Raw genomic sequence first — 23,330 nt, 5'->3', positions numbered from 1 at the left:
AATTCGTGAGGAAAATCATGTGCTATGTTGGCCAAAGTATTATATCCTAAATTAGGCTCCTATGGCATGTTTTCAGTAAAGGAATGGAACAGAATGGGGCACTCTAGATGGGAAGGGTTCTGTAAGAATTCTTTCCCAGCTGTCTGGCTGGTGGGTCTCACCCACATGACAAGGGTCTAACTGAGCACCATATTTGGGGCCAGGAAGAAATTTTTCTCGCAGGTCAGACTGGGGGGGAGACCCTGGGGGTTTTAGTCTTCCTCTGCAGTGTGGGGCATGAGAGACTTGCTGGTTTGAACTAGAGTAAATGGTGGATTCTCTGTAACATGAAGTCTTGAAATCTTCAAATCTTGATTTAAGTAACTCAGTCAGAGGTTATAGGCCTATTACAGGAGTGGGTGCGTGAGGGTCTGTGGCCTGCAATGTGCAGGAGGTAAGACTAGATGATCATGATTCTTTCTGGCCTTAAATCTATGAAAATAGATCCCAGTTCCATGAAAATGTAAAGCTAGTAAATGACTTCATTTGCTATTCCATTTATACAAAAACATGAGATTCAAATATTTTGGTAAATGCATAGGTGCTGGCTTCGGCTGGGCGCAGGGGGTGATCAACCCCCTGCTCCGCTCCAGCCCCCCCCCCCCCACCCGACCCCTACCCCCGTCCCCAAGTCCCACTTCCACCCTGCCTCTTCCTACCTCTTTCCCGCCCAGTTCCGCACCCTCCCGTGTGAGCCATTCCCACTCCTCCTCCTCCCTCCCAGAGCCTCCTGCATGCCGTGAAACAACTGATCATGGCAGGTGGGAGGCGCTGGGGGGAAGGGTGGAGCTGGCTGCCAGTGGGTGCTGAGCACCCGGAGCACCCACGGAGTTGGAGCCTATGGGTAAATGAAATTATAACGAAATGCTGGCTAAGATTTAGTATTCTGTTCGTTCTTATGCCATCTTGTTGTATATCTAACATAGGACCTGATCCTGCAAGCATTTAAGCAGATGAGTAACCTTCAAACTCATTATTTGAAACTGACTACATTTCAAATTTAGTGTCCCTTTTAGCTAGAAAAGAAACTATCATATTTTTCAAAATATATTATTTGGCCTGTGTCCTCACTCAGGCCAAACTCCACATAAACAGTAAAAACTTGAGTAAGAGCCGCATGATTGATACCAAGAAGTAATTTTCCTTGAATTACACCTTTTAAAAAAAACTATCAAAAATGGCTTTAATGCATAGTAAAAAAGATTACTTTTCCTCCATAAGAAATTCTAAGTTATAACATTTTTCAGTATAGCAAATCTTCTTAAAACACTCAAAGGGAACATTTTATAATAGATCATTTAAATAGGATACTAGAAAACACACACAGACTTTTTAGATTAAACATCCTTATTTTACTAATTCATAATATGAAGGGTTTTAAGTATAAATTTATTTTCTAAGAGCTAACCCCCCACCCCAAAAACAAAAACCCAAACTCCTTGAAGTAATAAATATAGACCTCATTTGGAAGTTGGCAGGAAAATAAGATAACACTAACCAGACAACCAGTATTTAAACCTCATAAATTACTTTATTCTAACATGTGAAGCCTTTTTTAATCTGTAACATTTAATCTAGAAAGATTGTACTTTTAATCTTTAATTTCTCAAGGCTTTCAAATGGCAGCTCTATATTTACACTCCTGCTTGAAATCTAAGGTGAAATTGTTTTGGTTCTGTCTCAAATGTAAAACTGGCAAATAGAAACAGAAAGTAGGCGAGGTAATATCTTTTATTGGACCAACTTCTGTTGGTGAGAGAGACAAGCTTTCAAGCCACCAGAACTCTTCTTCATACAACTGTATTCTTTCTATGCTTATGAAGAAGTTTGTATACATTTAGACTGTATCCAGTAACCTTAGCTTAATATACAGACTCCTGTACTGTATTAGGTGAAAACAAATAGTTGATGACAAATGTAAACAAATTATGTAATGGACTTTTTTGTTACGTGATTTGAAGTATAATGCTGATGGGAATAAGAGGATGCAGAAGCAACCTTTTCTTACAAAAAAAAGAGGGGTGAACAAGTTCAGATGAAATGTCAAGATTCTGTAACTTGATGTTAAAAAAATTTAATGTTTGATAGTGCTTCAACAAAACAATCAAGAAACGTTTAATCTGAAGATATGCAACCTACTGTGCCAGAAACACTGTACTTCCAAGTGTCATTACATAAGCGTGGGGGTGGGGGGCGAGGGGAATCAACCCCAAGCAAGATATGATAAGTTAAAGCTGTGTTGGTCAGCTAATGTTTTATCTTGAGCAATAACTTATAGTGGATACTTTTTTTTTTTTTTAATATTTCTGTGAAATTGTTACTGAATTTGTTGTACTGAAGTATTTGAGGCTGACTTGCCATCTGGGATTTGTTGTTCACCAGGTTGATCAAATCTAATAATTTAACTGCCTTACAGTGTGAGACACAATTTAAACCAGACTGAAATTATGTTCAGATAAATCTTGTAATTTGGTTAATCTTTTTTTGTTTTGTTAAGCAAACAAATGTATCTTTTTATGATAAGTCATCTTGAAGCACATGCTTGAACTTTTGCTGCCTTTTTGAAGGAAAACATGTACAAAACTTTTTTGGAGGCTCTTTATAGGCGATAAAGGAAGCAGAATTATTTTTAAATTATGCTTTCTGACTTTTGCACTTGTATGCGTGGGCTTTTCAGATATGCACTGCTACCAAATGTAGCCATCATTGTCCTTTTTTATCAAATGGTTGCAACACTGCCAGTCTTCTTTAAACAGATATTTATGCCCCTACAAACAATTCTGAACAAATGATTTTTAAAAATCCCGCTGCATAGTTCAGTCCTGAATCTTTCTGCCTGAGGTATTTGTAGCAGATACCTCATGTGTACTTACCAATACTGAACAGTTCTAAGGTAGGTATAAACTTTGTCTCTATATCAGAATCCTGTCCAGATCCTTTTAGTTCTCTTCACCTGTTCCCTTACTTACGTAAGTAAGCTTCCTTTTAGAAGACTACCTCTGTTTCCCAACCCATCAAATCCCAGTTCCAAAATGTTCTGCCAGTCAGTGTGCTTTCCCTGCTTTGTACTTTTTTTAGCCCCATCAGAGAGCAAGTAATTGCTATGGTTTCCTAATACTGGTGTGTGACTGACTGGCTCCTAATGTGTAAAAACTGTATAGTGGAGCTGACACTGACCCTATTCTTACAATGTTCTTATGTTAATGTGGATCTCTTTGTATTTATAGTTCCCCCCTCTATTTTTGTATTGCTACACAGCTGAGAGTCTTTCTTTCTCCTTTGGTTTACACTTTGTTTTCAAAGCTACACCCTAAAGGAGGCCCTGCAGATGTATTTTGTTTAGTTCACATTTGGTAGCCTGTCATTTTTCAGAGGCTCCTTGGGTGTTGATTATAGTTTATTTTAAAAAGTTGAGCTTGCAATTAAGTTACATTAATTGTGCTGCTTTATTTAACTATTATTTATGGAAAGCTTTTCTTCTCTTGCAAACCCATGCTCACTAGCCTTTGGGTTAGAGTTGAGTCTTTTCCACCTGAAGGAAGAAAAGTAATAGGTTAACGTTTGTACTGAATGTTTGAAATGCTACATAATTATGTCATTGAGGGCTTTGAAAAAGTCATTGACGCTTATTAGCCCAAAGATGAAATCTACTAGCCCAGGGGAAAGTACTTGTGCTGCCAGATACTCTCACCAAGCCTTGATTTTTAGGATTCTTTCTTATTTTTGTATGGTTTCTTCCATTGATTGCAAAGTGCCTTTCGAACAATGAAGGCTCAGAATGCTTCTGTGATGCAGGTGACTGCTATTACGCTCATTTTACAGATAAAATGAAGTTAAGGGACTTGTTTGAGGCCCCATAATGAGCTAGTGGTCCAGTATTACCCATACATGCAAACTTGTTTTAAGTCTTGTGATATTGGGTGTCGTTTTTATTTTCCCTTAAAGCCCCCAGCTCATATAGCCATGGGAATGTGTGAGAATTTCAGTTTTTTTCTTACATGAAAATTTCTAGTCCTCCTGGTGTGATGGTTCTCTGGGTACCCAGGACTGAGAGTCACCTTGTTAGCCCCTGCCTCTCTAGTAATAAGGGAGTCTTGCCTGAGGTTGCTGGGTGTTGGCAGCCTGTCAACCACTCAAACACTCTCCTGTGGGTTATGCAAGCTTTGCCTTTGCCTTGCAGGCTAACAAGAGTTACACCTCAGTCTGCGTCCCCTTGAAACATTCCCCTGTGATATCCAGCCCCAACAGTGGCTCCTCACAGAAATCCCAGACTCTCTGCTCCCAGTTTTACTTTAAATCACTGCTCTGCATAATGCATAGCACTTGAGCACTTAGAATAAAACAAAAGAAGATTTAAGACCGAATAGGGGTTCTCCAAAACACAAGTGTTGGCTTTCTCCAGGCCCTGGGGGCGCTGAACCCCCCTGCTCCGCCCCAGGCCCCATCCCCACCCCTTCTCCCAAGCCCCCACCCTGCCCTGCCTCTTTCTGCCTCCACTCCACCCCTGCCCCGCCTCTTCTTGACCAGTTCTGCTCCCTCCCCTGAGCATGCCCCATCCCTGCTCCTCCCCCTCCCTCCCTCCCTCTCAGCACCTCCTGCATGCTGCAGAACAGCTGACTGCAGTGGGTGGGAGGCACTGGGAGGGGGAGGAGTTGATTGGTGGGGCTAATGGCGAATAGGAGGCACTGGGGGGGGGGAAGAGGGGGAGCTGGCTGCTGCTGGGTGCTAAGCATCCATTAATTTTTTTTTCTGCGGGTGCTCCAGCCCTGTAGCACCCACGGAGTTGGCGCCTATATTCCTAGAAACAAGAGAGTGATGGAAATGAATGGTTACAATACAAAACACAATACTAAAAAGCAAACTAGGACCTACACTCATTAATAACTACCTTTCCTAGCTAATAAAGTAGGTTTTTCCCCAAAGTTCAACCTGTTGCGGCGTGAGATGGCTTCACAGGAACCAGGATCCAAATTTTCATGAAACACCCCCACTCAACAAGAAGTCTCCTCAGTGAATGAATGCAGAGCATCTGTGCAATACTGAATTGGTCTTTTGTCTCTATTCATAGATGGGGCAATCCACTGTCTCTTACGTTCCTTTTTACTTCCAGTGGTTTTGATTGTAAGTTTGCACTGTCTTTGGTTTTCCATTAACTGTTCTGGGATGGGGCAAGGGTAGACAATTAATCCTTGCATTACATCACTGGCTGACCAGGAGGGGTGACAACTCCCTCCCACCTGAATGGGCCATCACTGAAACACATGATTCCCTGCTGACTAACTTTTGACTTCAAGACTATACAGCATAGTTTTCAATATAATTCCATTATCCCTTAAATATTATGTGTACACACCTCTCTCATTGGTTGAGTATTGATAAGTTGCAAACTTTAAGTAGAGACCTTATGTGCTACCCTTCAAAGATGAATACCATGAAAGTGGTGTATTAGGTGTAGTTAGTTTGTCAGATCTGAGGCAGGAGTTGCTTGTAAAGAGCAGTGAACCCTTTGTCAGTTGGCACAAATAGGCCTCTGTGTCACACATGGTTGCAGAGGAATGGAAGAATGTGAACCTAAAGACTTAAAACCAAAAGACAAATAAAATGAACCTATGGTTTTATTTTTAACCCTTTCTCATGATTTGTGAATGCTTGGGGTTGACCATATGCTTGTGAAGAAGAGAACCTTTAGAGAACTAAAACTATATTCCTACTTAGCCAAGCTACACCCATTTAATGCTAACTCCGTGATCCTAGAAAGGCTTACTCACATGGGTAAGTATTTGTAGGATTGGGGCTTAAGGGCCAGATTTTTAAAGACATGTAGACACTGAACTCCCACTGATTTTCAATAGACATTAGGTGCCTACATCCTCTTAAAAATCTGGCCTTAAGTCTCTAAATATTGGAAGGACACAAGCACCAATGAGGGAGATGAGTTGTTGAGGATTGTGCAAGGAGTATGACTAAGACTATAATTGGGCAGTGTAAATATATGTTATTGTTTATGAACCATCTTAATAGCTGTGGAAGAAATGTTTTTGCGGAGGGAAGAGATCCAGATGTTTCCTGAGACTACAATGGGCAATTCAATAATTACTCCTAGCCTATGCTGCAAAGACACAACCTTACAGAGGATAGGCAAACTTACCAGGGGTGACTATTGAAACTTCTCCGCATTAGCCAAACTCTGCTCCTGTTAAGCTCAGTGGGCAGAGTTAGGCCAGTGCGGAACACTTTTGACAATCCCACCCACTAGAGACTTAGGGAGAGATTCTCCTATAGTGCATGTGTCTACTGAATTAGACTTTACTGCATACAAAGCATTTGTTTACTAGGCCATTCATTCAATGTTCTATCAGAGGGAGACATTCTTATTTTCCTCCAAGGATACTTACTGTATGGACATCTACATGAAATCTTAGCTGGGGAGCCAAAAAAAAAAAAAAAGTAATTGGTTTGATTCTGTTCAGTGCACTCATCTGAGCTTTCAGTCTCAGTACTGTAAAGTGGAATAATTTGTTTAACATTTTAGATTGGGTTGTGGTTTTTTTTTGTTTTTTTTTGTTTTTTTTTAGATGAATTGGTGGTGATGGGAATTCTGAGTCTCTGTACTTGTGTACTGAATATATGCACCTTCAGAGCAGCATGTTAGAAAAAGTTTTTATTTGAAAGTAGTCTCAAATGACTAGTACAAGCTTTCATCTTGTGTTAATGTATGTCATTACAGATTAAATGCCATTCTAATATGGCATAATCCACCATCTCTAATTGAATGGAAGGCTGCAATTCTAAGAAGGGGTTCTGAAATAACCCCCTTCCACAAAAGAGCACTAACCCAAAGAGGAATTTTATACAATAGTCATGGATAGGATTTGCAAATCACTTCCCTAATTCTATTGAAATTTGTTTCTCTTTTCTTTAAGGTAATTTATTGGTGTAATGCCCAAATCAAATGTAGGCATTATATTGTTTGGTCAAACAAGAGTCACTGATAAGTCTAAGACAAACACTGAAAATCATAATTAAAATTTAGAATGATCCTTATAATAATGAAATTGCAGAACTACTAACCGTATGGTATGTAATCTGTTGGTTAAATCAGCCTCTGTACTGGAAGACTGGTGGATAGCTAATGTAATGCTGATTTTTAAAAAGGGCTCCATAAGTGATCCCAGTAATTACAGGCCAGTAAGCTTAACTTCAGTCCCAGGGAAATTGGATGAAACTATAGTAAAGAACAGAATTATCAGAAACATAGATGAATATGATTTGTTGGGGAAGAGTCAGCACAGCTTTTGTAAAGGGAAATCATGCGTCACCACTCTATTTTAATTCTTTGAGGGGGTTAACAAACATGTGGACAAGGGTGATCCAGTGGATATAGTGTACCTGGACTGTCAGAAAGCTTTTGACAAGGTGCCTCATGAAAGGCTTTTAAGCAAAGTTAGCAGTCATGGGATAAGAGGGAAGGTCCTCTCATGGCTTAGTAATTGGTAAAAGACAGGAAGCAAAGGGTAGGAATAAATAGTCAGTTTTCAGAATGGAGAGAGGTAAATAACATGTCCCCCAGGGATCTTTACTGGGACCAGTCAGTTTAACATATTCATAAATGATCTGGAAAAGGGGGTAAACATTGAGGTGGCAACGTTTGCGGACAAAACAATATTACTCAAGATAGATAAGCCCAAAGCAGGCTGCAAAGAGTTACAATGGGATCTCACAAAGCTGGGTGACTGGGCAACAAAATGATAGATGAAATTTGATGTTAATAAATGCAAAGTAATGCACATTGTAAAAATAATCCCAAGTATACATATAAAATTATGGGGTCTAAATTAGCTGTTACCACTCAAGAAAGAGATCTTGGAGTCATTGTATATTGTTCTCTGAAAACATCTGCTCAACATGCAGCAGCAGTCAAAAAAGCTAACAATGTTAAGAACCATTAGGAAAGGGATAGATAATAAGACAGAAAATATCATAATGCCACTATATAGATCTATGATATGCCCACATATGGAATACTGAGTGCTGTTCTGGTTGCTCCATCTCAAAAAAGTTATTAGAATTGGAAAAATTAGGAGGGCAACAAAAATTAGTAGGAGTATGGAACAGCTTCCATATGAGGAGAGATTAAATAGACTGGATCTATTCATCTTAGAAAAAAGATTGGGGGGATGTGATAGAGGTCTACAAAATCATGAATGGTGTGAAAAAAGTGAATACGGAAGTGTTACTTAATCCTTAACATAATACACAAATCAGGGGTCACTCAATGAAATTAATAGGCAGCAGGTTTAAAACAAACATAAGGAAATACTTCTTCACACACTTCCCATAGTCAACCTGTGGCTCTTGTTGCCAGGTCAAAAGTATCACTGGATTCAAAAAAGAATTAGATAAGTGGATAGAAAGCTGGCTAGATTGGCTCAATGGGTAGTGACCAACGGCTCGATCTCTAGTTGGTAGCCGGTATCAAGTGGAGTGCCCCAGGGGTCGTTCCTGGGACCGGTTTTGTTCAACATCTTTATTAATTACCTGAATGATGGGATTAAATGCACCCTCAGCAAGTTCGCAGATGACACTAATCTGGGGGGAGAGGTAGATACGCTGGAGGGTAGGGATAGGGTCCAGAGTGACCTAGACAAATTGGACGATTGGGCTAAAAGAAATCTGATGAGGTTCAACAAGGACAAGTGCAGAGTCCTACACTTAGGAAGGAGGCCTCCCAGACACCGCTACAGGCTGGGGACTGACTGGCTAAGCAGCAGTTCTGCAGAAAAGGACCTGGGGATTACAGTGGACGAGAAGCTGGATATGAGTCAACAGTGTGCCCTTGTTGCCAAGAAGGCCAACTTCATATTGGGCTGTATTAGTAGGAGCATTGCCAGCAGATCGAGGGAAGTGATTATTCCCCTCTATTCGACACTGGTGAGGCCACACCTGGAGTATTGTGTCCAGTTTTGGTCAGTGGGGGAGGTCTAGGTTGGATATTAGGAAACATTATTTCACTAGGAGAGTGGTGAAGCACTGGAATGGGTTACCTAGGGAGGTGGTGGAATCTCCATCCTTAGAGGTTTTTAAGGCCTGGCTTGACAATGCCTTGGCTGGGATGATTTAGTTGGTGTTGGTCCTGCTTTGAGCAGGGGATTGCACTAGGTGACCTCCTGAGGTTTCTTCCAACCCTAATATTTTATGATTCTAAGTTCATGGAGGATAGGTCTATCAATGGCTATCAGCCAAGATTGTCAGGGATGCAATTCCATGCACTGAGTGTTCCTAAACCTCTGACTGCCAGAAGCTGGGACTGGATGAAAGGGGATGGATCACTTGAATAATTGCCTAGTTCTGTTCACTCCCTCTGAAGCCGCTGACATTGGCCACTGTCAAGACAGGACACTGGGCTAGATGGACCATGGGTCTGACACAGTATGGCCATTCTTACGTAACATAAAGGGAAAGAGCTTTTCTTCCACAACTTCATTTGTCCCTGCTTTCTCCACTCAGTGTGGACTATATTACACCATCATACCAGAAAAATGTTGAGTTACTGATTTAACTTTACTTGCCTTTCCCCATAACTAATGTTGTGGACAAGTAGTGGGTTATGGCTTAGACTTTCTCATGGCTCTTAGCTTACAAGCGCAATTGTAGCTTTTTCAGCACATTTTGGTTAGTTTTCCTTTGTCCCTTCAGGCAGTTGTCTAGCACTCTCTAAAACAATCCTGCTCTTCCCTTCCTCCCCCTGATGTATTTGGACTATGAACTTAGGTCTCAACTGGTAGGCTGTAGATGGTGGCTTTCCCACAATTTTGTGTCAAAAAGTGCTTCAGTACTGAGCTTCATTTGTTTTATAATATGATAAATCAGGAGAACTTGCTGACATCAATGAACTTCAATCTTTACTTCCAAATCTTCTATTTGGCTTTCACCAAAATCATATTATTTCTTTTTGACCACACTTACACACAGACACAGTCTTACAAGGCATGTATATTGGTAATATATTCCTAAGCATGTTCTCTTCAAGATAAGGAAGAGGGTGGCGGGAGGTCAGGGCAGAATTCCAGGTGTCCTGGCAGTTTTCAGGCTGTTGATGGAATTACTTGTAACTTTTGAGATTGGATGATCTCCATTAGCAACCTGGGTCCTTGCCTGTCTCCCATTTTACTGTAGCAATTTTGTTGTCATGAATCTACTCACAGGAAACAGCTTTAGCATTCCCCAACAATTTCCCACAAAGTTCATCCCTCCTCACAAATGGGACATGCTGTACTACTGAGAACTTGCTTAAAATCCTTCTTTTCAAGTCCTAGTGGCTGTGAGCTAACATGAATCCAGGCCTTTTACAATGGAAGGAGAGAGTCACTTTGAGACCATGCTATTTAACTGAAATTATATTTTGGTAGTGATAACCTTTCCAATGACCCATGATGCTCAAATACCTACATAAAGTTAATTAAATGTGTTGATAAAGACAACTGATTTACCAAGGTCTTTGTAGCTTTATTTAATTTTAGTTCATTTAGATCTTTTGTCTTGCCTACCTCTGCCCATTTATGTCATTGGCGTACTCCCTCCTATATTGTGGTTTAATGAATAAAATGATAGGGAATTAAGTAAATAAATACGTTCTATTATATTGTAGCACTACTAAAATGCAGTCGGTAAATCTGCCCACCTAATGTTTGCATTTCTGTAAGAATTGAAATAAAACCAGTACAAAAAAGGAGATTCAATGGAAAAAACCCAGAACTAGAGGTGGGCAGGAAACTGTTTTGTTGTCCCACCAAAATTTTTGAGACCTCAAAAAATCTTCCTGTCCCAGATTGGACTGAAGTGTCAGACTTGAAAATGTTTCTGGTTTGTATGAATTGAAGCATTTCAGTTTTGACCGTTTAATTTTTTTCCTCTATAATTAGCTGACATTTTGAAACAGTCATTTTGAACCAGAAAACAAGACTTTTTTTTTTTTTTTAATTTGGAAAAGGCCAAAACAAAACTTTGCAACAATTTCAAATCTTTTTTCAATTTGTTTTTGTTTGAAAAACTTGTCAAAACTAACACCTTCCCGCAGACCATTTTGGTTTCAACAAATTGGCATTTTCCAATAAAAAACATTGTTGGAAAATTACCAACCAGCTTTATCCAAAACTCTACAAAAAGGCCAAAGGCAGAGAGTGGCCTCCATTTAAAGCAAAACAAACAAAAAATCAGCAACAAATAAGGCCATTTAAAGAGGAAAAACCCATTTTAAGTAGATTTTTAAGTTTCTTGCTAAAATGAAGCGCCTACTAAATATTTCAAATCTGGCATGTCAACTGTTCAGCTAAATGCAATATTTCCCACTCATTGTTCAGCTGAATAGATGTTTCTATTGGTGGAGAGTATGAATGATATTTCACCAGTAATTCTTATTCATCCAGAACTGATCACAAGTTGACATTTCGTAACCGTTTATAGATCTGTTCCCTTTTCAGATAAAGGGATTCTTTCAAGAAGTCAGCCTTAATAATTGATGGCCATCGTATCCCATTATCTTCACCAATTAAAATGAATTGTGTTTCTTTATTCTAGAAAGGGAAAGTAATAGAAACTAAATTAGAATGTGCTGCTTCAGGCTTTCCATCAATTTATCAGCTAGCAATTTTAGTTGGATTGTGTTTGTCAGGAAGGGACAAAAGATTCATGACTCAAGCAGATCCCTTCCATTTCCAAAGAATAATGAAGTGTAGGGTAAATCGATGCTCCCTGTTTGGGCTGCTTGCCCTGGTACAGTATTGGGGGAGAGAGGGTATTTGACCTCCAGTGATTGAAAGTCTGATTTTAGTTGGATTAGAAAGCCAAGTCTTAATAGATAATAATGTCTGCACATGTTTACAATACCTTAAATAAATGCTTTGTTTGACTGCCAAAGCAGATGCTTTGGCCTTTTTCTTTATTTGCTAATGTAATTCCATATTATTTTGATTTTAAGATAATATGGAGGGAAACTCTCATTTTCCTTAACTTTGTGACATAATGTCACAAATAAAGAATGGCTGGCTACATTAGCTCAGACTTTGCACTTATAATAACTAGCACTTTTCATGTGTAGCGCTCACAGCTTCTTACAAGGGTGAATAACCGCAACTATCTATACCCATTTTACAGATGAGGAAATTGTGGCACAGAGAAGCTAAATGACTTTTTTCAGCAAATGTAGCAAGTCGGAGTTCTTGACTCCTAGTCCACTACAATATCCACTGGAGTACTTTGCTTCCCTCTATAGTAATTACCTTGCATATACATTTAGATATATTTCTCCAAGGGCACCATAAAAATCCCTTAAATTAGAAAATATCTTTGGTGGATGGCATGCTGCTCTTGCAGCCTGACATTAGTAATAATTAATTCACAAACTATGTGTGATAGAAAAGGAAATTCAAAATGTTTAGCTGGAACATATAATGGAATGAAGAGAAATAAAGCATTTTTGAAAGAGAGTAATGAAACATTATACTCGGAGTATATCTTGTTTAGACATTAATCATCTGCCATTCCAGCAGAATAGCCTTGAAAACAAAATACATTATCTGAAGGATTTATTCTAGTCTAAAAACATAATGAATAAATAGCTCTTGTTGACTTGTTTGCACACACAAATTACATGGACGAGCATTGGGCTTGTTTTAAATACACGTTTATTCAGTCTCCATTATGGTCCTTGTGTGCTAGCAAAGTGGAGCTAATATGCTGCTAAATAAAGATGTTATCCAGAAGGCCTCTAAAATTCCTCTTCTGTTGCTTTGTCATTTCTTAAACTGAATTAATGTAGTTGCTTGTAGTAATGGTTTGCTTACTCTGAACTCTAGCACCAGAAAAACGAAGTGCATGAGTGATAAGAGCACTCACCACCTAAATAGGCAATAGCTCAGGCCCCCAAGCACTTTCTTCCTGCTATTACTGGTGTCTTCCTCTCCATCCAGCTCCATGTCCCCTCCTTCTTGCTTCCCTTCATGCTCAAGAAGCACACTCATCTCCACTCCACTGAGGCACTTCTATTGCATACGATGCTTCTCCCCACTCACAGACTTTCTAGCTCCCCAGAGTTTGAACCCTGTGATGTGCTTCTTAGTTTTATTTAGACGCTGACCATCTCTGAGGGAAGCTCTATCACCCTCTTCACCACTATTGGTATGTCCTTGTGTCATGCCCTGACATGTTTGCTGCATCTTGCCTCTTCTTTTGCTCCCTCCTCTCTTTCTTATGCTCCTCACTGACTCTCTTCTTCATGTGGCTTATCTAGTGTTGGTTTTTTTCATTCTTGATTTTGCACTTTTTTTATGCCAGTTGCTCTCCTGCTTGAGCCAGTCTTAACCCTCCATGAGGTCCATCAGTTATGTCCCTTTCTCTCTTTCTCTCTCCTTCCCCCTGCTTGCCCCCTATGCCATGTGCTACCATTTGTTTTAGTGACACTAGGCAGGATGCAGAAAGGTGTTGAGCAGCACCACCTCGTGGAAGGGAAGCAAACAAAGAGCTGGTGAGTGTGTGGAATATGGAGGCGTGGGAGGTTCGGGGAGGAGGGACGCTACAGAGGTTTTCATAGTACTGCTATGCATCCGTGCTTTCAGATGCTTGTTTAAATCTTTCCATTAGTTTTTTTTTATTTATTAACAGATCTTTCTTTTATAACAAATCTTTATGAAACTTGTTTTACAACTTAAAAAGATAAACTTGATATCTACCTCATTCTAAATTGGTCTACGTAAGTTCTTAAAGCTGTATTGATGAGGTCTGCTGTCAATAGCTTTCTTTGCTAGTTCTATTTGTATTTTTTGCTTGCTTGATGTTGGTTTACTGCATACATTTTTGTGCATGGTTTAGAGACTAGCCTTGGTGTAGGCTGTTCTATGTATTTTTGTGAGTAGTAAGAGGCTTGTGTGTCCAGGGTTTAGATACTGTTTGCACTTGTAATCTTCAGAAACAAGACAAGAATTTTTAATGAAGTTTGGGATTCACAAGTGAAGAGGGCAAACTTGGTACATGTTAAACATTCTGTCTTCTAGGCTGTGAACCCAGGGCCGGTGCAAGGAAGTTTCGCGCCCTAGGCGAAACTTCCACCTTGCGCGCCCCCCCCCCAACCCTGCAGCAGCTTCCCACCCCCCCTCCGCCCTGAGGCGCTCCCCCCCGTGGCAGCTCCCCCCACCAGGGAGCCGTGCGGCAGCTCCCCACCCCAGCTCACCTCTGCTCTGTCTCCTTCCTGAGCACGCCGCCCCTGCTCTAATTCTCCTCCCCTCCCAGGCTTGTGGCGCCAAACAGCTGATTGGCGCCGCAAGCCTGGGAGGCGGGAGAAGTGGAGCAGCGACGGTGTGCTCGGGGAGGGGGCATAGCAGAGGTGAGCTGGGGTGGGGAGCCCTGCGGCAGCTCCCCACCCGCCCTGAGGCACCCCCGCGGCAGCTCCCCACCCCACCCGGCCCGGGGAGCCGTGCGGCAGCTCCCCACCCCAGCTCACCTCTGCTCCGCCTCCTCCCTGAGCACGCCGCCCCCGCTCTAATTCTCCTCCCCTCCCAGGCTTGTGGTGCCAAACAGCTGATTGGCGCTGCAAGCCTGGGAGGCGGGAGAAGTGAAGCGGCGACCGCGCGCTCGGGGAGGGGGCGTAGGAACGCTGTAAAAAAAAATTGGGGGCACTGCTTTTTGGCGCCCCCAAATCTTGGCGCCCTAGGCAACCGCCTAGTTTGCGTTAATGGTAGCACCGGTCCTGTGTGAACCCCAAACCAAATCCATCTCACTTGCTTTCAATTTTTATTAGCTGAACAGCTATTACTTTATTGTTTCTTTGCCTGTTAAAATCCTCTGAAGACTGAACATGGGTTGCAAAGCAGTGACCCTAGATTGCCTTTTGGTTCCTCTGACTTTAACTTTTATGTATTAAATTCTGTGTCCAGTTATACCTGTCTGGCCCCACTGAAGTCAAATGATGTAACTGGGACAAAGTCTGACCCATACCATGTTTCTGAGATTGTTTTCTCAAACACCTGTGCTTGTGAAAAGGCCGGTTTATCTGCTGCTCCTCCAATTTGATGTAATTCTATTAAACTTCCATTTGATGATCTTCAGTCTTGTGATTCAATGTGCAGTGCATAGTAATGAGATCTACAGTCTTAGCAGTGGAAAGAGATCCTGTCTAAGGAACAGGCTAATTGCCCATTGCCATGGGTACATGTACCTCCTGGTATATGCACTGGTTGGTCTTCACTCTCAGTGGAAGCTGAGGATACCGGGAACCCAACCCCAGGACACTACCATATTTCTCTGTACCTTGACCCATGGTGCTGTGGTCTGATGTGTTGCCTAGGTCCATGACTAACTTTCTTCCCATGTTCTGTGCACTTCCCACATAATCACAGGAAAGGGGGCAAAGTGTCTATCTGCAGTCAGGTTTCAGAGGGGTAGCCGTGTTAGTCTGTATCAGCAAAAACAATGAGGAGTCCTTGTGGCACCTTAGAGACTAACAAATTTATTTGGGCATAAGTTTTTGTGGGCTAAACCCACTTCATCAGATGCATGGAGTGAAAAATACAGTAAGCAGTATAAATATTACAGCACATGAAAAGATGGGAGTTGCCTGACCAAGTGGTGGGTCAGTGCTAACAAGGCCAATGCAATCAAGGTGGACGTCACTCATTTCCAACACTTGACAAGAAGGTGTGAGTATCAGCAGAGGGAAAATTACTTTTTGTAGTGACCCCTCCACTCCCAGTCTTTATTCAGGCCTAATTTGATGGTGTCCAGTTTGCAAATTAATTCCAATTCTGCAGTTTCTCATTGAAGTCTGTTTTTGAAGTTTTGTTGTTGTTGAAGAATTACCCTACTCTACTTGCGCTACATTGATGACATCTTCATCATCTGGACCAGGAGTCTCAAACACGCAGCCCGTGGGGTTATTTTCTGTGGCCCGCGAGCCCCTCGCAGCCCCCCTGCCCCCCTTCCCCCAGTGTTTACCTAGAGCGGCTCCGGCCGGACGTGCACCAGGGGCAGGGCAGGCTGCCTGCCTGCCTGCCCTGCCCTGTGCCGCTCCGGGAAGAGGCTGGAACGTGGGGAAGGGGGGGCAGAGGGGCTGTGTGTCGCTGTTGCTTCAGGCAGCGCCCCCAGCAGCTCCAATTGGCCGGGAACGGGGAACCGCGGCCAATGGGAGCTGCTGGGGGTGGTGCCTGAAGCAACAGAAATACACAGCCCCTCCGCCCCTCCCCCCTTCCCCACGTTCCAGCCTCTTCCCAGAGCAGCGCGGGGGCAGGGCAGACGGGCAGGCAGGGAGCCTGCCCTGTCCCCGGTACGCGCCGGGCCAGATCCTGCCCCCGAACCCCTCCTGCAGCCGAACCCCTTGCCCTGAGCCCCCTGCCGCACCCTGCACTGAACCTCCTGCCTCTCCCCGCACCCCTCCTGCATCCCAACCCACTGCCCTGATCCCCTTGCTGCACCCTGCACCCCTCTTGCACCCCAACCCCCTGCCCTGAGCCCCCTGCCGCACCCTGCACACTGACCCCCTCTGTACCCCTCACCCCTCCTGCACCCCACACCCCAACTCCCTGCCCTGAGCCCCCGCCACACCCCACACCCCTCCTGCACCCCCTGGGGGCAGGGAGGGGGCAGAGTTGGGGTGGGGATTTCGGGGAAGGGGTTGGAATGGGGGCAGGGAAGGGGTGGGAAGAGGTGGGGCAGGGGCGGGGCCTCGTGGAAGGGGTGGAGTGGGGGCAGGGCCGAGGGCAGCGGGGGGGGGGGGGGAGGTGTCAGTAATGCGGCCCTCGGGCCAATGTACTAGTCCTCATGTGGCCCTCATGGTCATTTGAGTTTGAGACCCCTGATCTGGACTCATGGGAAGGAGGCCCTTGAGGAATTCCACCATCAACCTCAGCCTGGACCAATCCACACAAGAGATCCACTTCCTGGACACTACAGCGCAAATAAACAGTCACATAAACACCACCCTATATCGGAAACCTACTGACTGTTATACTTACCTGCATGCCTCCAGCTTCCATCCAGACCACATCACACGATCCATTGTCTACAGCCAAACTCTAAGATACAACTGCATTTGCTCCAATCCCTCAGACAGAGACAAACACCTACAGGATCTCTATCAAGCATTCTTAAAACTACAATACCCACCTGGTGAAGTGAAGAAACAGATTGACGGAGCCAGAAGGGTACCCAGAAGTCACCTACTACAGGACAGGCCCAACAAAGAAAGTAACAGAACGCCACTAGCCGTCACCTACAGCCCCCAACTAAAACCTCTCCAGCGCATCATCAAGGATCTACAACCTATCCTGAAAGACGATCCCTCACTCTCTCAGACCTTGGGAGACAGGCCAGTGCTCGCTTACAGACAGCCCCCCAACCTGAAGCAAATACTCACCAGCAACTACACACCACACAACAAAAACACTAACCCAGGAACCAATCCCTGCAACAAACACTGTTGCCAACCCTGTCCACATATCTATTCAAGGGACACCATCATAGGACTTAACCACATCAGCAACACCATCCCAGGCTTGTTTACCTGCACATCTACCAATGTGATAAATGCCATCATGTGCCAGCAATGCCCCTCTGCCATGTACATTGGCCAAACTGGACAGTCTCTATGCAAAAGAATAAATGGACACAAATCAGACATCAAGAATTGTAACATTCAAAAACCAGTAGGAGACCCTTCAATCTCCCTGGACACTCAATAACAGACTTAAATGTGGCAATTCTTCAACAACAAAACTTCAAAAACAGACTTCAACGAGAAACTGCAGAACTGGAATTAATTTGCATACTGGACACCATCAAATTAGGCCTGAATAAAGACTGGGAGTGGATAGGTCACTACAAAAAGTAATTTTCCCTCTGCTGATACTCGCATCTTCTTGTCAAGTGTTGGAAATGAGTGACATCCACCTTGATTGCGTTGGCCTTGTTAGCACTACAAAAGTAATTTTCCCTCTCTTGATATTCACCCCTTCTTGTCAACTGTTGAGAATAGGCCACTTCCACCTTAATTGAATTGTCCTCGTTAGCACTGACCCCCCACTTGGTAAGGCAACTTCCATCTTTTCATGTGCTGTAATATTTATACTGCTTACTGTATTTTTCACTCCATGCATCTGATGAAGTGGGTTTTAGCCCACTAAAGCTTATGCCCAAATAAATTTGTTAGTCTCTAAGGTGCCACAAGGACTCCTCATTGTTTTATCTGCAGTCACTTTTCTATACCTTCACTGTTCTGACTCTGTGTGTGTGTGTGTGTGTGTGTGTGTGTGTGTGTGTGTGTGAGAGAGAGAGAGATTGAGAAATGTAGTAATGCTATTTATAACAGGCCTTCCTTCACTGAAGCATTCAGGCTTCTGTACATCATAAAAATCGACTAAGCTGCACTCCGAACACCGAGTGTTAAAACCACCCTCTCTAAAGTTTAAATTAAACTTTATTTTTCAAGGAGGAGAGAACAAAGTCAAAGCTGACAGCTGTTTCACTACCATTTCTGTTTAGGATTTTGCAAGCATGCTGTCTATTTGCCATTATTACTGCCCAGTTCCCAATAAAAGGAAAGAGCTTGCCTGGTAAGCTATGGTGTATCAAGGGTTACAGCCCATTTTCAGACACCTTCCTCTCCCTGCCCCTTACAGGAGACAGAAGTTCATATATTTCCAAGTGAGTTGGAGTCTGATGAAGGCAGCTCTTCTAGGAGACTTGTTACTGGGGGATTGCTGTGATCAGGCAGTCTATAAGCCCTGCAGCAATCTCCTGGATTTAAATTTTTGCATTTGCCTCTCCTTCCTGTTTTGAGCCATTTAAATGTGGGGTCCTGCTGTTTTTCTGGACTCCAAAGTAGTTTAACACAGGCTTTCTTCTCTGATATGTAGCCCAAATACAGATCTGTTTTGCTTTTGGATTTCTTTTTTAAAATTGAGATAAGCATGTGCAGCTTTATGAATCTTGTACTGTCCAGAAAGCTGTGTAAATTTTCATTTGGATGGGGTCATTAATCTTCTGAGACATCAAAGTCAGTTGCTGGGAGACTGACTGTAAAAAACAGGATTATAAACTTCAAAAGGTGATTACATAGCAAAACCTGATTAACTATTAATTATGTTGTTTCCACGTAGTTGCTTTTGGATCTGCTTCTTTAGCTGCTCTGTGCAGGAGACTCTCATTGAAGTCAATGGGAGATTTACTAATGGACTGGCTGCTGAATGAGGCCTTTTATTTATAAAGAGAAGGGAAACCATAGGATTGCTGTTATGCTATATTCCCGGGTTAGAGCTGATGAGTTCAGCTTGCTCTGGATACCAAGTAGAGTCAGCAGAACAGTTCCATACCTTCCTACATGGTCTTAGTCTGAAATCCAGTTACAGTTGTTATGGTTGGGATTAAGGACAATGCAAATATTAAATGGGGAATAACTGGCTAGGCAGTAGTACTGCAGAAAAAGATCTGGTGGTTATAGTGGGTCACAAATTGAGTGAGTTAACAGTGTGGTGCTCTTGTGAAAAAGGCTAATGTCATTCTGGGATCTATTAATAGGAGTGTTGTATGGAAGATGTGGTAGGTAACTATTCTGCTCTATTCAGCACTGGCGAGGCCCCAGCTGGAGTACTGTGTCCAGTTTTGAGCACCACACTTTAAGAAAGATGTGGACAAATTGGATAGAGTCCAGAGGAGAGCCACAAGAATGATGGAAGGTTTAGAAAACATGACTTATGAGGAAAGGCTGAAAGAATTGGGTAGGTTTAATTTAGAGAAGAAAATATTTGGGTGCCAGGAGGGGTGGGGGGAGGGAATTTGGGTGCCGGAGGGGAGGGGAAGGACATAAGTCTTCAAATATATAAAAGGCTGTTATCAAGAGGATGGTGTTCAACTTGTTCTCCACATCCATAGAGGATGGGAGAAGAAATAATCATCCCTTAATCTGTAACAAGGGAAATTTTAGGTTAGACATTAGGAACAGCTTTTTAACTATAAGGATAGTTAAGTACTGGAATAGGTTTGCAAGCTTGATTGTGGAATCCCAGTCATTGGGAGGTTTTTAAGAGCAGGTTAGACAAACGCATGTCAGGGATGGTCTAGGTATACTTGGTCTTGCCTCAGTGCATGAGGTTGGACTAGATGTACTCTCAAGGACCCTTCCAGCCCTACTTTACTATGAGTCTATGAAAATCATTTCTAAGTAGAGTCTGGAGTTCTCCAGGAAACATAAGCATCTCTTTAATTTTTAAATACATTTCACACTGTGTTCATTTTAAGAAGTGCATCTCACCTTTCAAACACTCAGCCAATCATTCTGTGCAAAATAGGTCTAGATTTTCTTTAAGGAAATCTCCCTTGGCCTTATCTTCTACACTTTTGTCACATATGCATAAATAATTATTTGTTAGACATGAGAAAATTTAGGGCACCCAAGAGAAAGTTATTTTCAAAGAGCATGTTTTTTCCCCCCCCGTCAAGCTGTCAATTTATAACAGATACATGGTACACTTATCTTCAACATATTGCGTTTAATTTCTCAGAAAAAATGTATGTTTAATTTTTAATGAAAATCCTGTGTGTGTGAGTGGGTGTGATGTTGTGTATGGCCAGGAAAATAGGCAAATGTAATGAAGCAAAAATATTAATTCTGTGTCTTAAGCTTTTTATTGCATTTTAGAATGAACTTAAAATGCATCATATTGTTCTAGCTCTTGCTGTTTTCACCCTATGTGAAAGCTAATAAATCTCATTCCTCTTGTCTCAGTTTACTTCAATTTTTCAGCAGTGATCTGATAGTGGTTTCTAAATAAAGCTGCTGGAAAAAGAAGAAAAGAACTGATTTGAAATAGCAGTAATATTTTGGCTTATTTTCTAAAGTAACTTTCTCTTTTTAAGCTTTCATATAGAAATGTGACATTAGAGAACAGTAGAGATGGTAATCAAAGGCAGTTAAGTGATGCGCTTGGCTTTTTTATTTTAAGCTTTTTAGAGATTTTATTATGCATAGGATCTCTTTGAGATTTCTTTTTTGACTAATCTACATTGCAATTGAATAAATTCTGATTTCTCTTTTAATGGTGTTTCTTGCTCAGTTATCCCACCAACTCAAGGATGAAATTTGTCCAAATGTAACTGACCTATAAACATTATTTGAGCCCTCTGAACTGGTGTGACTTCCACCTCCCCCCTCCACCTTTGAATACGTAAAACACTGTCGAGGAACACATAAGTAGAATGTAGGGGTCTGACCTTGGAGTCTTGATTGCTGATGTGAGTGGCCTATTGATTTAAAGTAAGTCAGGGCTACTCCTGTGTGTCAGAGCTGTCGGATCAATTCTAGCATTTGCACAATTGTTTTATTCTTGTACCCCTATTTAAATTTAATGGGTTTTTTTGACTACTGACTAAAGATGACCACATGGAAGTTGCCACAAGACATTATGATAAGAACCTAGGGGATGTTGACACTTTTTCTCTTTTGTCCCATATAATTCTTATGTTAAGAGTGAATTACTAGCCAAGTTCTACTGTGAAATCAAATCAATGGGATGACTCATGTGAGTAGGGAAGCATTTGGCTCTGCTACATTGTGCTCAGTGTAGTACCAAACCCTGCCCCCCACTTCGCCAGAAAACTAATGGAGCTAAAACCTAGTTAATTAAAATCCTTTGCGCTTTTGCAGCACTATTCATTTTGAGGCTCATAGCACTTCACAAATAGTTGACCTTCACAACACATCTGTGAGACAGCTAAGTATTCTCTCAGTTTTGTAGATGTGGACACTGAGGCCATGTCTACGCTACAGAATTAAGTTGACCTAACTTACATCTGCATAGAGCCGCCAGAGTAATTGCATTGCTTGTGCGTGTCTGCGCTTTGCTCCTTGTGTTGGGGGTGCGCGTCCTTACCAGGGGCACTTGTATCGATTGTGCTGTCAGTGTGGGGCATTGTGGGATGGATCCTTAAAGCTAGTAACAGTTGACGTAAGCAATGCAATGTCCACACTGACACTGCGTGGACCAAACTATATCGACCATGACTCTACGCCGCTCATAGAGGTGAAATTATTAAGTTGGTGTAGTAGGGCAGTTACATTAGCAGGAGAGAAATTTTAGTGTAGACACTGCTATAGTTAGATCAATGAAAGCTACCTTGCATCAGCCTAATGGTATAGTGTAAAGCAGACCTGAGGCTGCTAAATAAGTTGCCCAAGGTAAAACAGCAAGGAAGTGACAGAGGTGGAAACAAAATCCAGGAGCCCTGATGATCAGTCACCTGACCTTACCCCTAGAGCACTCTGTCGTAATTCAACACTTGACTTCAGAAATGTGAAAAAAAAACTGATTTTTTTTTTTGGTCTCCACTTTTTGTAATTAGCAATTTTTTTTTAAACCACACCTAAAACCCAGACTAGAAATATATGTCCAGTGGGGCTGGCAACAACCTTGTTTGGGCTATGTTGCTAAGGTCACTGTATCACTGACCAATAAGAAGGTCAGCTGCCAAAATTTTCATTGGTAGCTTATTGCCAGTTTGTAAATAAATGGACTTCAAATGGCCACTATGTACCTGACACTTCCGTGACCAATAGCAGAGTTGTAGGTGCTCACAGGGCCCCTTGTTCCAAGTTGTATGTAAAAATGTTGTTGTGTCAAAAATCGATGTAGGCTCTAGAGGAAGCAGCGTTCCCAAATATGCACTCATTTATCATTAATCAGCGAACTTCTGCATAAAGGCCAGGGGTGAAATCCTAGTTCTGTTGAAGTCAATGGAAACTTTGCCACTGACTTCAGTGGATCCAGGAATTCACCAAGATTTTTTTTAAAAGTCGGTGCATAATGTTGGATTCCTAATCCCAAGTGCCCAGTAAATCAGTGTCTGGAAAAAACCCTCCAACCTCACCAAGCTCATCATCAGAAGCAAGCTCCCCACAGATCCAGGACCCACCACCTCACAGCAGCACCGCACCCTGCCATAACAGATGCAAAACCTGCAAACATATCTCCACTGCTCTGTTGATCAATACCCCCATAACACTCCTTTCAAGGTCCATGGGTCCTACACATGCCTATTGCAACAGGTGGTGTACCTTATCCACTGCACTAAATGCCCCAATAACTATGTGTATGAAACGACACTATCCACTTGAATAAACACACACTGAAAAATGATAGACAAAAACACCACAGAACACTTTTTTCACAAAACAGTCACTCCGTATTTGACCTCTCAGTCCTCATCCTCAAAGGAAACCTTTAAAAGATGAATCTGGAAGCTTAAATTTATAA

The 23,330-nt window shown here is 42.2% G+C and overlaps 1 protein-coding gene across 1 annotated transcript in view; it reads left to right on the top strand.

The window, feature by feature from the left end:
• IQSEC1 (IQ motif and Sec7 domain ArfGEF 1) overlaps positions 1-23,330 on the top strand; it is a 685,037-nt gene that overhangs the window by 25,059 nt on the left and 636,648 nt on the right. The window contains exon 2 of the mRNA XM_065408003.1: positions 14,358-14,374. Within this exon, the coding sequence (XP_065264075.1) occupies positions 14,358-14,374 (17 nt within the window). The remainder of the gene's footprint in view (positions 1-14,357; positions 14,375-23,330) is intronic.

This window comes from Emys orbicularis, chromosome 7 (assembly GCF_028017835.1).
Source record: "Emys orbicularis isolate rEmyOrb1 chromosome 7, rEmyOrb1.hap1, whole genome shotgun sequence".
NCBI lineage: Eukaryota > Metazoa > Chordata > Testudines > Emydidae > Emys > Emys orbicularis.
This window is presented reverse-complemented; position numbering and strand designations above follow the sequence as displayed.